Source organism: Protobothrops mucrosquamatus, unplaced genomic scaffold (assembly GCF_001527695.2).
Source record: "Protobothrops mucrosquamatus isolate PMUCROS unplaced genomic scaffold, P.Mucros_1.0 scaffold2046, whole genome shotgun sequence".
NCBI classification, from domain to species: domain Eukaryota; kingdom Metazoa; phylum Chordata; class Lepidosauria; order Squamata; family Viperidae; genus Protobothrops; species Protobothrops mucrosquamatus.
In genome coordinates this window covers 13,076-31,053 of record NW_015388153.1, presented here as the reverse complement: position 1 = coordinate 31,053, position 17,978 = coordinate 13,076, and the positions used below count along the sequence as shown (strand labels likewise).

Genomic DNA, 17,978 nt, shown 5'->3' with positions numbered 1-17,978 from the left:
TAAAACTGTATTGTTTCATGGCCCCTGAGTATTGATGGCTTATGGCTTTGTATTATATATGTGTTTGTCTTTTGGTTGTTTTCTAAGACAACAATCCTAAATGCATTGTTTTAGATGATTTTTATGTTGTATAATTATATTAAGGGGTATACTATAATAATGTAATCTGTGATATAATTTCTTTTTGAGTACACATGTATAGGATTGCATAGTTCATTTCTTAATTTTACCCTTACCATTATAGCTTAATCATTGCCATCATTGCAAAAGTAGATCTTCATGTGATTTCTGATATTGGACTGAGGCAGGAGTTGATATAAGCACCTCTCTCTCTCTCTCTCTCTCTCTCTTTTTGGCTTAGTTAGCCTTAAGATCAGAATGTAGCATATTTCTACTCTAGTAATTATTTTCTGCTATAGTATTGTAGGTAAATATGAATATTGTTTTCTATAGTTCTTCATATAAATATTTTTTTAAGTCTAATAGAACCTGTCACTAATATTTGACAATCTTTTTGTCAAGAAACTAGGAAATACATGCACAGTTGTGTTTTCTGTGATAAGCCAACTATATATATATATATATTCATGTTCAGTTATAACTTTACATGTAGATTTTGATCTCATTTGCTTGCCCACTTGTTGATTGTCTTATTCAATAGGAGATGCAGCTGAAATGGATTCTTTGTGGATGGATTTTTCTGCTCTTTCCATAACTCTGAACATAATGCAACATAGTAATGGTTTGAAGAAATACATAAAGACATACATGAATATAAGGTTTAAAATAATTAGGTGCCAATAGGTGGAAAGTTCCCTGAAATATGTTATGTGCTCAACATTATAAAAGAATGAAAGAATATAAAAAGAATGACAGATTCATCTGCTTAGCCATCTTCTACAAAATATTTGTATCAGTTAAAAACAATGAAGATGTAATGAAACAAAACTTAGATCACATGATTCCTAAACATGGCAGTGTTATAGCAAAAGCAATAAACAGTTGCTAAAAGTACAAATTTATTACTAAAACAATATCTTGTTTAATAATAGTACGGTATATAATTATTTTTTATACTTTATTCTACAATTATATATCACTAAGCTCATCAGTCACTGTGACCTCTTTTCATGAAAACTAATGTCTTCCATACTAATTTACAAGCCACATCTATCACAAGTAGGCATGCAATGTATAGCAAAGATAGCAAACCCTAGTAGTTTTTCAATAGATGTTGGATAAAATGTTAGGTAGGTATAAAGTAACATGTAAAGAAATTGTTATCATAGAAGAATGGAAAACATTCTTAAACAATGTAATACCAACACAATTTACAAGTAAATCTAAGCAATTCAGTAAGACCTGCCTTTGGACATATAGAGATAAAGAAGTATGCCATCAGTTTTATACAGCATCCTATTCAAAGGTTTATGAGCAGAAGTTTTTTCATACTGTTCTTTGTCATAATAATCTGTACAATACATGGTTAGCATTAGATCTCTAGAGTGCCTCTGATAATGGACTATGGTTTGCTAGAAATCAATAGATGAGTTCATGGATAAGATTATACTTTTATAGGAATTGCCTAAATACAAGATTAGCATTCTAATCACTAGCATCTGCCATAGGAAATGTAACGTTAAGCTGTGTCTTTGACAAATTAAATTATATATTTACTTTGAAAACTATTTTTATTTCTTTAAGTACATATTCTCTACGATGTGGGAATTCTTCACAGAGAAGTGAGTGGAACATAGCTGTCACAAATATTATTTCAAATACTATAGTTTAATAATCTGATACTCTGTGAATTTTAATAAGAAAATAATTTGAATTTGGGGGAAAGGACTTTGAGATTTCCTATACAGTATACATTTTCTTGTTTGCATAAAGATCAAGACATTTCATGACAGTTTTCTTTGATGTCTTCAAACAATGGGCCTAAGACTTTCTGGAGACTCTCTAGATCTGCATAATTGTACGAATTCATAGCAGAATTCTAAGAAAAAGTACCAGATACAAAGAAACTTCCCAAAGTACCTGTCCTGAAATTTTCCAAACAAAATGAACAGGTTTTTGAAACCTAACTAAGGTGATCTAGGAAAAAAGGCTCTCTGCAATAATAAGCTCCAGAACTCAAAAATCTATTCTCTACCTTGACTATCACAATGTATTTTCTAAGCACACCTAGCAAAGGGGAAGAATGGAAATTATGCTAATGTCTGTCAGAATTCATTGTGTTTGGTATGCAATAGTATAGGGCAGTGGTGGCGAACCTATGGCACGGGTGCCAGAGGCAGCACTCGGAGCTCTCTCTGTGGGCACACGTGCCATTGCCCCAACCTTGCCTTTCCCCGTGACCCCCTCCTCTCCAGCATCCCCCCTGAAGGAGAGTCGCCCTCGAGTGTGGCCCACACGGAGCAGCACAGCCAAGGACATGGCAGCCAGGCAGCGTAGACAAGACTCTGCCCTCACACCCCATCATGCAGGGCGCGGGCAGAGGGTGTGGCCGCCATAGCGTTGCTGGGCTGCCTGGGCGATCTGCGGTGGGCCCTGGAGGCGATGAGTGGTCTTGTGGGCAGGTGGGGTGGGGGATGGGGGGCAGAATGGGGGTGGGGCAGGGGATGGAGTGGGGGCAGGGCCAGGTTTTGGGCACTCGGTCTCTAAAAGGTTCGCCATCACTGGCATAGGGAATATGGTGAAATATAGGCCAGAGCTGCAGGAGGGAGGGGCTGTTTCCTAGGGAGCAAAGAAGCTTGGAATTTTTGGTGTGCAGAAAGAGAGGAAAGGTAAATTCCCCCTAGCAGTTTGCAGGGTATATCTAGTAATTATGCAGATAACTGCTTTAGTCTGACAAGATTTCTGTCTATAGGAGAGCAACAATAAAGAAACTACTCTGAAGTAGCTTGTCATATTGTTCTTAGTTTCTTGAGCCCGACAGGGAAAGATCTTAACCTTAATCATTTGAAAAACATCCAGTTGTAGTTTGTTCTTATTTCACTTTATTTTCATGGTTATTCATGAAAAAGTTTCAGATTGTTCAGATATCACAAAATAGAAAGTATGGTGGAGAGGCAGGAGAACTGTTATCATCCTTCTCCCTCTGCTACAGATCCTGAGACTAAAAGATTTGAATAGCTTCTTGACCTCATGCACTGGTCGTTTTGTGTAGGCCTTTCCCACCAACCATTTTCTCCTTACAAGCTTTCTCTTTCATAATGCTTTAAGAAATGCTATATTTAAAGGAAAGCTAAAATCAATAAAATGTATTTCAATATGAAAGAAGAAAATGAAAGTATGATAGTAGTAGTTCAGGTCCTGTGTAATTATACTGAAGTTCAAGCCCAAATGTAAGCCATAATAATCATAGTTCTTGTCCTGTTACGAGTGTTGCTTCAAATATCTCATTCCACATAGTTGAGCTTTCATACTACTGCTAGAATATTACCTTTCACCTCATTTAGTGTTCGCGTGTATTGTAATGAAAAAGCAGGATAGCAATAATTGCTTCTTCCTGCTCTTCTACTCTACCAACCTGATGCTGGCAGGGCATTGGGTGTGTGGGAATACTCCCATTTGGGTTCCGTAGAATTGTCTAAGAATGAATTCAAAGATCAAGGAGCATCATGATCAAGTCACTTCTTGGGCATTCAGTCATGCATCACATGATCCTGGAAATTCTTTTAGCATCTATCAAACAATCATTACATGTCAAAAACTCTGCTTCCTGGATCTCCCCCCCCCCAAAAAAAAGGCAGAACATTGGTAAAAAGAATTTGCCTATGGTGCTTAAAAAGGCTTCACTATATTTATACAAACTAATTATATGCATATATGGCCATTTAAAATGAGTGGTGTGGTAACCTAGTGGTGAAGACGCTCACCTCCTACTCAGAAGATTGAGCGTTCAATCCTAGGTAGCGGCAGATCTTTCTCTCCTAGGGTGCAACAAAAAAAATCTGCTGTGAACTTCATGTAAGTGTCAGGAAGGGCATCCAGCCAGTAAACGCTCAGCTCCATCCAGTCACCCTGACTTTACCCCAAATTAAGGGATCACAGGGTTATAAAAAGACCAGTTTTTTAATATAGCCATTTAAAATGCTGCTATTTGGTAATACATACAGAAATATTTTATATTTATTATTATTATTATTATTATTATTATTATTATTATTATTATTACTACTACTACTACTACTACTACTACTACTAATAATAATAATAATAATAATAATAGTAATAGTAATAATAATAATAGAGTTGGAAGAGACCTTGGAGATCTTCTAGTCCAACCCCCTGCTCAGGCAGGAAACCCTATACAATTTCAGACAAATGATTGTCTAGTCTCTTCTTAAAAACTTGCAGTGTTGGAGCATTCGCAACTTCTGTAGGCAGGTTGTTCCACTGATTAATTGTTCTAACTGTCAGGAAATTTCTCTTTAGTTCTAGGTTGCTTCTCTCCTTGATTAGTTACCATCCATTGCTTCTTGTCCTGCCTTTAGGTGCTTTAGAGAATAGTTTGACTCCCTCTTCTTTGTGGCAACCTCTGAGATATTGGAACACTGCTATCATGTCGCTCCTAGTCCTTCTCTTCATTAAACTAGACATACCAAATTCCAGCAACCGTTCTTTATATGATTTAGCCTCCAGTCCCCTAACCATCTTTGTTGCTATTGTCTGTACATTCTAATACCTATTTCTCCAAAATGAAAGGGATTACCCTTGTACATAACAAGGTACTGTTTTACATTGTTTTTATGAAAAAATGAATGATACATGTTCTCTACATACAGGTTCCTAAAAGATTTCTACTATGTGTCTTCAAGAAGCCCACTATCATGAGACAGACCTTTTAAATTAACTTCAAACAGCATTTTCATGTATATTCAACTCTGGAAAAACGTAGTCTGTTTGATTTAAAATGACTATTATTTGAAATCATATGCTCTCTTTCCCATCCATATGCACGAACATATAAAAACATTCCCTATCTTTTTACTTATTTCTTGTACAGGAATGCTGAAATGAATGTACTTGTTAAAAAACAAAACAAATGAAAATGTATCCTTTGTAGTGAATTGAATTTGTGCCTCCAGAATGATTGTCCTGGATTAGCACTGGAACTTGTCACACAAAGATGCTAAAGAGAGGGAACTCAGCCTGGTTAGGTTGCAGCAAGTCAACCAAGAAACACACTGTCCCTGAGAAGCCTTCAAACAGACTGTAAACATTTTCCAATGCCCTGGAGCCAGCCTTGAATTCTTCAGTAAACAAAAACTCAGCGAACCTGAGAAATAAATAAGATAAGAAAAAAACATATTATTGGCTGTAAATCAAAGAAATAAATGGATGTCTATGTCCTATGAACAGGTTCCTTTTTTAACTGTGTCTTGTGGCATATTACAATATTTGTTGGAACAGCTCCATTTTAGCCCTCTCCTGCTTGTTTTTTCTATTAATATCATTGGAAGTGGTCTTATCTGTGCTTGCCTTAGAATCACAGGGCTGGTTTGATTGGTTCCAGGTTAATGCTGCCTGGTTGTACTTTAGCATTGTAGTCAAGTAGTCAAGTCAAGCACTGTAAAAATGGTTAGGTACATAATACAGAACCTACAGTCCTGATGGCAAATAGTAGCATCTAAACTTGATTAAACATGTAAGGCTTAATAGGGTTTATATTTCAACAGGGACCCTTAGAATATTCTAGGGCAGCGGCTTCCAACCTTTTCTAGACCCTGCACCCCTAGAACACTTCTGATATATTCTCGCACCCCTTACAATAGTTCGAAATAATGGCAATGAATTATGTATATACACTATAATTTTGAAAGTTTTCGCACCCCCTGGAATATTGTCTTGCACCCGCAGGGGGTACGAGCACCCCAGGTTGGGAACCCCTGTTCTAGGGCTATAGACTCAGTGAAAAATTAAAGAAGTAATGATAAATTGTTTGGCTACTGTTGCTGTTAATATCCCTAATTCTCAACCATCAAAGTATAATATTATTCTACATTATATTAGCTACTTATGTGGTTCTATTAGTCAGCACTGTCCTGATGGCACATAATGAATCATAAGGAATTATGCTTTGAGTTCTGAAATCTAACACATCATTTCCTGATGATACCAGGCCAAGAGAAAACTGAACTATGGGATCACAGACAAATTTCAAAACTATGAACAATGTGCATATATATTTGAGAATTCAAACTCATTATTTCTAAAAGAATTTAGAGAAAATTAGAGAAGTTTGGAATAGGAAGGACATATATTTGCACTTTTTTCTACAGCAAATGATAAATGATTAGAGTTAGCATATTTACATCCACATACACATGCACCTATTTTCAATTCTAAAACAACGTAAGTGATAAAAGAGTAACACAAAACACTTATTGTAACTTGAATGATCTTTTATATAATCTGCAAATTTAAAGATTCTATTCAGTTACTAACCTTTGTGCTCTGTACATGTATTTAGAATTTCCTGTTAGCCTGTATAGAAGCAGGAACACATAAGCACTGCCAGCCACACCATGACATATTCCGGGTCCTTTTTTTAGTAGTCCTTTCTGCCAAGTTAGCTCTCCGCAGCGGATACAACTGTCTAGATACTGGGGTTTTTTAGAAACCAAATATGCTTTTGCAAACATGTATGCAATGCCTGAGGAGAAAAGAAAGTGATTCTGTAAGAACCACTGAAGAATAAACCATTGTATAAAAACAGAAAGTATGCACTGTTAGCTTAGAGCAGGGGTAGGCAACCTTGGCTCTTTTATGACTCGTGGACTTCAACTCCCAGAATTCCTGAGCCAGCTAAGCTGGCTCAGGAATTCTGGGAGTTGAAGTCCACGAGTCATAAAAGAGCCAAGGTTAACTATCCCTGGCTTAGAGATATAAGATGCAAATAAAATGTCAGATAAAATCAAAAAGCAGTTCCTTTTTTCCCTTCTTAAAAGTCCACCAATGCCCAAGAAATTGTTTCTTATTCTGTGATAAGATAGTCTGAATGCTCAGATTTCCTAGCAATACTCACTGCTATTCAGTCTATTGTCACTAACAATGTTTTGCTCCCTAAAAAAAAATGAGATGATCATGATTTTTAATAGCACCTAGAAATTAATGGGTAAACAATGGGAGCTAGTGTATGGAAAAGATTTTATGGAACGTGGGGTAAAAAAATAGTTGGGTTTTATTTGCATTATTGTAGATAATGTGTTTCTTTCAAATGGAAAGTTCAGAGAACACAATTAAGCCACATGAAAGCCAGCCCAATAAAATTAACGATGATATCCTTAGTAGATGATTTACAGAGTCATAAGAGGATAGAAAAACACACAACAGAGGCATTCATTCTAATAGTCATTGTTACCAGATTTTTTTTTTTTTACTTTTAAAATAACTTTTGTGAAGAAGATCCATTTCTGCTTTTCATCAAACACCAAATATTTAGGGCCAGCCTTTTATATTTATGCTGTGGGCCAGTTTTATATTCTGATATTCACATAGGAATTCTGATATTCACATAGGAATATTGACAGAAAGCAAAAAAAATACCCTCACAAAATGAGGGACCCTATTTTATCCTTTGCAATAGATTTTGGATTCACCAGCTCTCTAGGATGCTACAGCAGGGGTAGTCAACCTTGGCTCTTTTATGACTCGTGGACTTCAACTCCCAGAATTCCTGAGCCAGCTAAGCTAAGCTGGCTCAGGAATTCTGGGAATTGAAGTCCACGAGTCATAAAAGAGCCAAGGTTGACTACCCCTGCACTACAGTATAGACAAGGCATTTTGAGAACAATAGTGGAGAAACTCCTTCACGTTTTCAGTGGAGGCTATAGGCAACTGCACTGTTCAGATGTTTAAGACAGCTCTCCATTACTTAAACTTTGATCCATTTCAGTAAGAATAAAGCTGTTAAAGTAACAATAGTAATTTTACTAATGTTGAAATAACATAAATAACATTTGCTCTATTTTTTCAGCAAAATGGAACTAATTTGAGGAACTACTTTATAATATCTATATGAGAACCTGGAGCGCCATGACACCAGTGTACAAGTTCATTCTCTCGCTCAATCATTTCTCCCAATTCCGGAGGCCAGTTGCAATTTTGTTCTTGATCCATGAGAAAATCAACACTCTGCCATACAAGTTCCTGATCAGCAGGTGGGAGATATTCGTAATAGGAAAGCAGCATTTGTAGGATAGATGAAAGTCCATGGGCAGCTCCTGCAAAGAGCATAAGTAAAGTAAGTAGTGCAGGACTATTTTGAAAGGGATCAGAATGATACTATGTTCCAGGATCAGCCAATAAAACCAAATGATGGCAGTCTCTGGGCAAATAAAAAAAACCCAGGATGATACAAAAACAGCGGATTGAATTAAAACAAAACAATGGTGCCACAAGGAAAACAGATGCCTTCAAGACTTTACACAAGCCTATGAAAAAATAGATGTATTACAACTAAATCATGCTGTATAATTTATTATTGTGATATATACTTATTGTTGCCAAGAAGAACCATTTAAAAAGAGAATTGCATTCAAGGAAGATAAGACCATCAATGGCTGCTAGGTCAATCATAATAATTATTAAGGCTATATATGACTTCACATTTGACTCCAAAAAGGCATGAAATCCCATTAAAGTATACCATTGCTATAAAGACAATGCTATATGTATGTCCCCATGCTCCAAACCCTTTTTTGGAATTGAATTCAAAGTGTTGCACAGCTTTAATATTTAGGTCACTGTTGTAGGCAAGGAAATGTGTAGAAAATGCTATTGTTCTCAAGTCCTTTCTGCAGTCTTTCCAAGGACATTTGATTGGCAAATTTGGTGGAAAATTGGTGGTGGAAAGATTAGCTGTTTTTTGTAAATGTCCACCAGGATTATTTTTTGGTGTTACAGGACATAAATGTCTTGCTGTCAAATTAAGTAGATCTTAACAAAAGGGAGAGAGACTGGGCATAGTCTTGGCATGTGTTAATTCCCACCTTGACAAGTCAAAAGAAGGAGAGACATAGATTACTTCCTTTGAAATGGCAAGTCGCTAGTGGATCATTAACTTTAAAATATTCCTCTTAAAAAAAAACAATCCATCACCCACTTTGTGTGGCTGAAAAGCCTGAGGTATCTGAAGTTCTTATTCTGGGCTTGCCCAAATTAGATTTCTACTTCATTTTATTTTTCAGTAGGGCTCTTAGGCGAAAATACTTAAAACTGAATGTTTCTGGGTTTGATTACTGTACTGTCCCGTTCTTTTTTATTACTTTTCATATTCTTTCAACTGAATGTTTCTTTTATTGTTTTATCACTACTTCAAAGACTGGAGTTTTGTTTTGACGCTTTGATATAATCGTTTTTGTTCTATGGGCCATAACTCTGTTATTTACTCAGCAGATACCTTGCTCAATTTAGAATCCTCACTGCAAACAAAAACGATGATGCCTGAACACAGTTAATTGCAAAGCAAGAATTTGGTCCTTTAAGTTTCTGTGCATGACAATTTAAATTCTCAACCCTTTTGAGTTAACAGATATTTGGCGATTGGCATGGTGCCTTTGGGTAGCTCAGATATGGTTATCTAATGCTCTTCTCTAGCTTGGAAACCATCAGCCTCAGGTCTTGCACAAGAGGACATTCCATCCAGGATGGGAAAAGAGGGTCCTTTACAGCCTATGGAATATAAGTTTCTATCTCAAGTGGACTGGATATGATATTCTGTTAGAATATGATTAGTTGACTGTACACTTAAATGCATTTGTGCATAAATAAAATAATTAAATTTGTATGGTTTTGTACCTCTTGATGGAAAGGATAATCTCTTTGAAGATAATTCCCTGGGTTGGATTTTTCTCCCAACACCATCATTTTGAAATAATGTTATTTTGAAAAAGCATTTTGGTTATTTCTGATCAAATGTTTTAAACTGATTTGTAACCTTTAATCTAAAATAATTTCCATGTTCTGAATCAAAGAAAACCAAGATGCTCTTGAGAATCATACATGCTCACTGTCTGTATAGTACATTGTTGTGATGCAGAGATTTCATCCCGAACAGTACAATCTTATTCTGAATTTAGCTTCATTAAATTTATGTGCCTTATTTCTAAGTGCATAAAACAGTTTTCTTCAAGCTGGTGCTATTCAGATGTGTTGAATTTCAACAGTCAACATACTTCTGGCCTTATTTTTTGAGAAGATGAGAATTGTAGTCAATATATTTGGAGGATGTTAAGTTATAGAAGCATAGGGTACATAGTAATCTTGATCCCAAACAAGATGGCTGTATTAAAAAAACAACAGAAATAAGACATTGGACAGAACCTGTGCTAAAATAGAAGTTTTTACTTACCAAGATATTCTGTCCCATAGTACGAATACATGAGGGGAACTGGTTTTCTTTTCCTCAGCGCATATTGTTTCCCAGATTCTAACATTGCCTGACAAATTGACTTGATTTGGGTTGGAGTCAGTATCTAAATGTGGGGGGGAAGGAATGGGGAATGGGGAGAAAAATATCAGATGTTATAGATGTGAGTTATAATTTCTAAAAAATCTTTGTAAAGTATCTAATTTATAATTAGTAAATCTCTACATTTCTATCAGCTGATCAACCTATTATTCAAGGGACATTTCTGTGGCCTGCAAACTGGTCCATGAAAACAATTAGATCCGCAGCTGAAAGTTTGGCAGGTGTCTACTAATTAGTATATGACTTATACTTTCCTACTGAACCAGACTGTTCCATTGTTTTACAGATTTCATATTTTTTCCTTCTATTAAGATCAATGCAGGTGGCTGCAACATGTATCCATTATTTCCTGTCCTAATTTTTGTGGTATTGGAAATTAGTTCATGACAATCTTCCCTGGGGCACCCTTTTATGTACCTGAACAATGACATCATCATATCTCTCTTAAGTTTTCTTTTCCCAGACTAAACACCCTAGATTCCTTCAGCCTGGCCTCACAGGGCATATACTCAGGTCCCTGATATGATGAGGTTCGTGCTGCAAGATACAGGTTGGATGATAAATATTAGAGAGAAGCAGTGAGCAAAACTGTTTCCCATTGAAAGCCAAAGTCAAAATGCGATATAGCTGTGGCAAGGAAAGAAGCCTAGCTCAGGGCACATGAAAGCATTGAGTTCTGAAGTGTATCCCTATTTGCCAAAAGAAAAGAGAATTAAGCTGAATCGCAGATGTAAGGAAGGCATGATGGTTGACTATTCACATTACTGCAGGGGATGGATGATCCAAGATCTTATGACAGCAACCATTAAACTATCCTATACTGGTTATTTTGATACAAGTAGATAATAACCATGAGGTGTCAGATTTTGTTCCTTATGTCCAGATAAGTAGTGAGTAGAGACCGTGAGTTTTGAAGGAGATCTGTATTGCATGTCTCAAACTCAACTGCATGGCAGTTGAGCATCCTTGCCCACATGCTCCAAGGGGCACAAGAAAGGGTCCCTCATGAAAACTTTCCTCATGTTAAAATGAGCAAGCACAATAACTCTGCATATGGAAGAAATAAAATAGATGCCAGCCACCGAAAGACATTCTTAACACAGCAACAGCAAAACACATAAAAGTAGATGTATAGGGGGAAAAATATCAAGGTTAATATCCTCAAACTGAAGCCATCTGGTTTTGAGGAGTCAGGGAAATAAAGTATAGTGTGCAACCTTCAAATGGGAATCTACAACATGAAGTAGGCAGCTAGAGTCAAGAATAAAAAGCTGAACCAGATGCTCGTCAAGTATGGTTCACAAAAAGTGAAGTACACTGTTATTTTTATTTCATATTCAGAAACAATAGATGAAGACTTTAGCATATATTACCAAGAAGGATAGCCAAGACACTGCAAAAAATAAAGAATAAAAATCAACAAGGAAACAGATGTGAAAGCTGGGAAGTAACTCCTACTACCTTTGTTCCAGAAAGAAAAAGAAGTTGAAGATGGAAGACAAAATATAGACAAACTCCCAGAATGCTTCTAAATAACTGAAAACTGAGAAACTGCTTATCATTAGGAAATGTAATTCACTAAGCATGTATGAATTACTTTAGGCAGCTAATTTTAGCCATTATATTCAACAGATTGAATTGGGACATAATTATAAGAATCATTTTTATTCTCTCTGAAATAAACAATTAAATGGTTCAGGAAGAGATGATTGGTAGAAGAACCCAACATCAAAACATTATTTTCAAATCTCAGAACAACTGAACCATATCTTTCAAAGTCAGCACAGTCCTAGGCTGTATTAACAGAGGAATGCCATAAAGAAAGTTGCCAAAGCACCTGAAGGCAGGACAAGAAGCAATGGATGGAAACTAATCAAGGAGAGAACCAGCCAAGAACTAAGAAGAAATTTCCTGACAGTTAGAACAATTAATCAATGGAACAACTTGCCTCCAGAAGTTTTGGGTGCTCTAATACTGGATATTTTAAAGAAGAGATTGGACAGCCATTTGTCTGAAATGGTACAGGGTTTTCTGTTTGAGCAGGGGTTGGACTAGAAGACCTCCAAGATCCCTTCCAACTCTGTTATTCTGTTAGAAGACAAAGATGAAGTGTAGATGTATATGAAGGGGGATATCTGTTTGTTAATAGTGTTTATAAAAAGATCTAGAAATAGTAATTGATCACAAACTAATATGAGTCGGCAGTTTGATACAGATGCTAAAAAGCAAATTTAGTTTTAGGCTGTATCAAATGTGCATAGCTTCAGAACAACACGTATAGCTTCTAAACATGGGAAATAATGATTCTACTTTATTCTGCTTTGGTTGGGGCACATTTGAATATTGCACTCCTAATGAGTGCAAAGCATGATTATTTTAAGAAGGATTTGTAAAAATAGAGCAAGTGTAAAGAAAGGCAACAAGAATGGTTAGAGGACTAGAATCAGTCCTATGAAGAGGATGTGAAGGAATTAGGAATGTTTAACCTTGAAAAGAAAAACTGAGACGAAATAATAGCATTTCTCAAGTATTTGGAAAATGTTACACATGTCTAGTCTCTAACATTCCAAAATGCAGGATATGGAATAATGGATTTAACTTACACAAAATCAGATTTTGATTGAATATTAGATAAACCATCCTAACAGTAATAGTCAAGTACATTCAATAGTTGAGTCAATTATGCAGAGAAGTATTGAACTGTTGGATGCATTCAAGAAAAAAAAATCAGATAGAAATCTGTCAGGATTGCTTTAAACTGGATTCCTGCAGTGAGGCTGGACTTGATAGTTTAACTTCCCGCTTCTAACTCTTATCATTCAATAATTGTTTCCTTGGGGGATTTTCTTTTATAGAAACAAGTTAAGAAAATGGCATCTGGACCCTCCATGAAATTCCTTAAATAAGGCAGTGTTTGAACAATAAAACTCTCATCTGAAAGCACTTTCAGTCAAGAGGAAGGTATGATTATAAGGAATAAAGATACCCTTTTCTGAATACATCTAAACTGGTCGAGATAATATTTCAACCAGAAATATTAACTTCTCATCAAACTAGCTAGCTAACAAAGGAAAAAAATCTGGTGATTTTTCAGAATGGGACATTGGTCCACAGTGTAGTGAATGCAAGAGTTAGAATTTCTCTCCGTTAGTTTTTTTTTTTGGTCCTGATTTAAGAACACACTTGTTAGTCATTGATTGCTCTTCCTTTTCTCTTCACATCCACCCACTTCCCATGTTTTAAATAGATGCTTTCCCATTAGCTGTGCAATTCCCCAAGAAACACATTGCTGCTTTCTTGCTACGATGAACCAACACTATAAAAATAATCTCAAGACTATATAGCCAAATTTTATAAAACATTTTAATGTAGCAAAACAGATGGATTCTTCTTTCTTGATCAAAACCAAAGTTGGTGTCTGTTATAATTCCAATAGTTAACTGCATTGTTAAAGTAACATTCGTTTTATTCCAGTAGCTGGATTACACTAGGAGAATTATTTGTAAAGCATATTGAATGCTATTTAATACTTTTCTTCTATTTATTACCAGTTTAAACATGTGGCCATGCCAATTAGAGTGGACATGGCTGAGTGGCTCATATTTTAGTTCAATGGGGCATAAAAAAACCCCTGATTCTTCTCATTTATGAAATTGAAACCATCATATTGCAAAAAAAAAAAATAATTAAAAAAAAGACTTTGGTTTTCCCCCTGCTGAAAGAGATTTGATAAAGAGGCATGCAAAATGTATCCATGCTCTGATGTCCTGGCAACATGCAGGCTCTTTTTCTGTTTGTGGTCCATGCCAGATATTTTGCAAGTAATAAATTGAAGATTAATTTATTCCATCTTTTTCTAATGTTAAAAATAACATTTGTCTGATGTGGTGTCTGTTTGAATATACAGTACAAAGATATCAGTATATAAAAAGGTTAAAGATGCAAATCCTACGCATTCACATCAATATGTATTTTGGATAACTTTCCTCAATAAATCAGTGAACAAATATGATATTTTTGACTAATTTGTTTAACTAACTTACAGGACGTATGAAGAACAGATCATGTTTTAAGTGATTTTATTTTGCAGAAATATTGACAATTCAAACAGGTTCACAAACTTTTAAACAGCACTGTATCTATAAAAGTATTTTTAAAATTAAATACAATGTTTTTTCAATAGTATTTAATTCCATGTATGATTTTTAAGGGAATCTACTAATAATGTCATATAAACTGAGGTTATTAGTAAGTTGATTTATAATAGAAGTAACTGAATTCAACCCCCAAATGTAGTCTTAGCTTAGTATAAACACAAATTCCCCTCACAAATCCAGAAAAAAGAAATTGATAATTTTAATTTACGCCATGTGAAACATACACAGCCATGTCTTCCCTTTGTTCTAATGTTTGAAGGCATGATATAGGAGATGCAAATTTTTATTGCGATTGTGGTTCTGATCTGAAATGTACTGATACGAATTAGGTTTCCTCCTCAGTGCCTCAAATTAAAGTATTTATGTGGAGGAGACACTCTGATGCAGAGTTATGAAAAGAAGCAGCTCTTTGATTCAAAGCTTATTAAAAGGGGATGCCTCTCCAAAGTTGCATGGCCCTCAATCCATATTGGGGAATAAAGTGGGGAACAAAGCATTACTAACCCCCAGGTTTTTCCAAATAAGGAGAAAAAAGACATAGCTATTACTTACGTATCTCAAGTCTTTGAGGTTAAACAAAACATTGCAATAGGAAAAATTAAACCTTAGGACTTGTTCTGACTTATGAAAAATAATGTAATAATCTCTAGGAGGATCTTAATAGCTTCATTCTTGTTCTCAGTGGTTTGGAGTTTTAAAATTGATCCAATTTAAATTGGATCTAGGAAAAGGTCATATATGACATCAACACGTATATCTAACTAGAGATAGATAAATTAACTCATCACAATAAACACTAGAAAAAAACCTGTGATTAAATAAAAACAAGTCACAGTTTTCTCAGTGAACAATTTTTGCACAAAAAAATTCACATATTTTCAGCATTTTAAAATTTCACTTTAAAGTGCCAACACTGAGTTTCATTTTAAAGTGCTAACAAGGAAACAGAACAGAAAATAGATTTAAATTGGCAGACAGCCATTATTTTACCCTTTGATTTGCAATTTGTGCTAATGAATAGAAATATCAGCATAGACTACAGAAAAATGCTAATAGATAAAAGAAGGAAAGATCAAACAAACATGTAATTTTAATTTTATCCTGTGAATGCAATTGCTACTAAAAATCTAACAGTCTCCATGCAGGACCATAATAATATGTTGCATAAAATATTCACCAACCTCCTCTAACAAACAAGGACAACAGAAAATCCACTGGCATAGACAGGAAACTTGCCTATAGATTTAAGTACAACTGAAGTCATCTTTTGAATGAGTTGGCTATATATTGCCATATTTTTAAGAGCAGTAAGAGAGAGGGAAAGAAAAAATAATGGAAATAAGGAAAAGTTTACAATGTTGTGTAAAATATCAGAATTATAACTTCTCATTAAACAAATCACATTTAATCTTAGATATAATCAAGATTAAAGCTATGTTATTCTTGTGTTTTTGCATCTTTCATAAACATTTCCTGAGAAGAAAACTAGACTGACTGTCAGAAAACGTGATTTTCCTCAAAAAATAAAGTTTCCCAGTATTAGTGCTACAATAATCCAGAATACTAATACACGGGACAAAGAAATACACTTAAAACTTTAAATATGATTCTATCTCACAGCTTTCTGAATTTTTGGTGGCCAGATATGATGACTTACCTAAGTTAATCCAAGTTCAATCAATGTATGTTTATTGGCTAAATACACTGTTAATTTTGGAATGATTATCAATTCACATTCTGTGTTAATAGTGATCCATGATCCCTCATTGATCTGAGCAAAAGTTTCATAATTTATAAAGCCTCTTTTACAGTACAGACCCCTAAGCAATATTAAAAACCAGCCAAGTCTATTTTCTTCACCTTATGTCAAGCAAATGTTAAAAGCCAATCTAAGCAGATGGCTTGGACTTCAAAATAATGGTATTCCAGAAACAGCAACTAATAAATGCTTCAGTTTTGACTGATAACCCTGTGAGATTACTGTAGAATTCAAAATATTACTGCTCACCATTTCTTAATAGTGCATTTAACTTAAAATCCAAGTTAACCCAAATGCTTAATGTACCTTGTGCTCTATTTCTAATTTGTCACCTCACTACTAGATTGGACATGTAGCTTTGAATCAGGTCTCAAAAGTAACTGCTAATTTGGTCTATATCACAAGAGAAATGAATAAAGATTATTGGAACCGTGACAGCTGAAACATCATTTCGCTGGGATTATAAGGGGTTAGTGTAAAGCCAGGAAAAGGAGAAAAAAGTAGAGGAAGATCTTCTAATAATATTAGTGTGTATTTAAAAAAAAGTAAAGGTTTCCCCTGTCTAGTCATATCCAACCCTAGGGGATGGTGCTCATCTCTGTGTCCTAGCTGAGGGAGTCAGCATTGTCTGAAGGCACTTCCCTGGTCATGTGGCCAGCATGACTGTACACCAAGATACACAGAATGTTGTTACATTCCCACTGAAGTGGTATCTATTTATCTACTTGCATTTGCATGCTTTCAAACTGCTACTGTAACAATAATCCTCTGTTTTTCTCCATAGTTTCTTCTACCATCTGAAGAAAAATTATCTTCTGAAATGAAGCTATACTATAAATGAAGCTATACTATAAAAGAGAACAAGCAGAATATATAAAGTGTATATTACTGCCCAGATAATCATATTCCTTACATAATTCTAAATATACCTTTTGGAAGCTTTCCTAAGGCCAAGACAATTAAAAGTGGCTTTTATGGAGATGAAGCTCTCATTTTCCTTCTGATACGTAGCAGGCAATTTTCTCTTTGCATGGTGCTGCCTATGCACTCTGCCTCTTGAAAGATCAGGGCTTGATTTATCTCAAGCTTTGCCTCACCTTGAAGAAAATACACTGACCAATAAGAAACATGATGACTGCTCTGCGGCTTTGAGGCAGGGGCTCCTTTGCAATTGAAGGGATGCCCTGCTCAAAGCCTCACTCTTTCAAAGCTCTGAACAGTCCTAATGTCCCTGGAGCTTCTTATCAGAATGCAGAATATCTCATCCAAAGGAGATAAAATACAGCATTCCAAAATATGGCATAGGTTCAGCATTAGTATGATCACCAGGACCAGCCATATGTGCTGGAGCTAAAATTTGGGATGATTCTACCACTTTCCCCATTTCACATAAAATAACTCCCCAGATTGAGAGGTGAATCTCAATTCTGATGTGGAACACACTGTGTGCAAGAGTCACCTTTTAAACCATGATACATTACGTTTTCAATGTGTTTCACATGCTATTTCATTTCTCTAAGATAAGCCAGGTTAAGTAACTTAATATCAATATAGAAGGGAAAGAGCTGTTTATAAGTGT

At 35.4% G+C, this 17,978-nt stretch overlaps 1 protein-coding gene across 1 annotated transcript in view; it reads right to left on the bottom strand.

Moving 5' to 3' along the window:
* Positions 1-5,127: 5,127 nt before the first annotated feature.
* LANCL3 (LanC like 3) overlaps positions 5,128-17,978 on the bottom strand; it is a 15,441-nt gene continuing 2,590 nt past the window's right edge. Inside the window, exons 2-5 of the mRNA XM_015823911.1 lie at positions 10,364-10,487; positions 8,037-8,234; positions 6,457-6,664; positions 5,128-5,287 (exon numbers count right to left, since the gene is read on the bottom strand). Coding sequence (XP_015679397.1) covers positions 5,128-5,287; positions 6,457-6,664; positions 8,037-8,234; positions 10,364-10,487 — 690 coding nt within the window. The remainder of the gene's footprint in view (positions 5,288-6,456; positions 6,665-8,036; positions 8,235-10,363; positions 10,488-17,978) is intronic.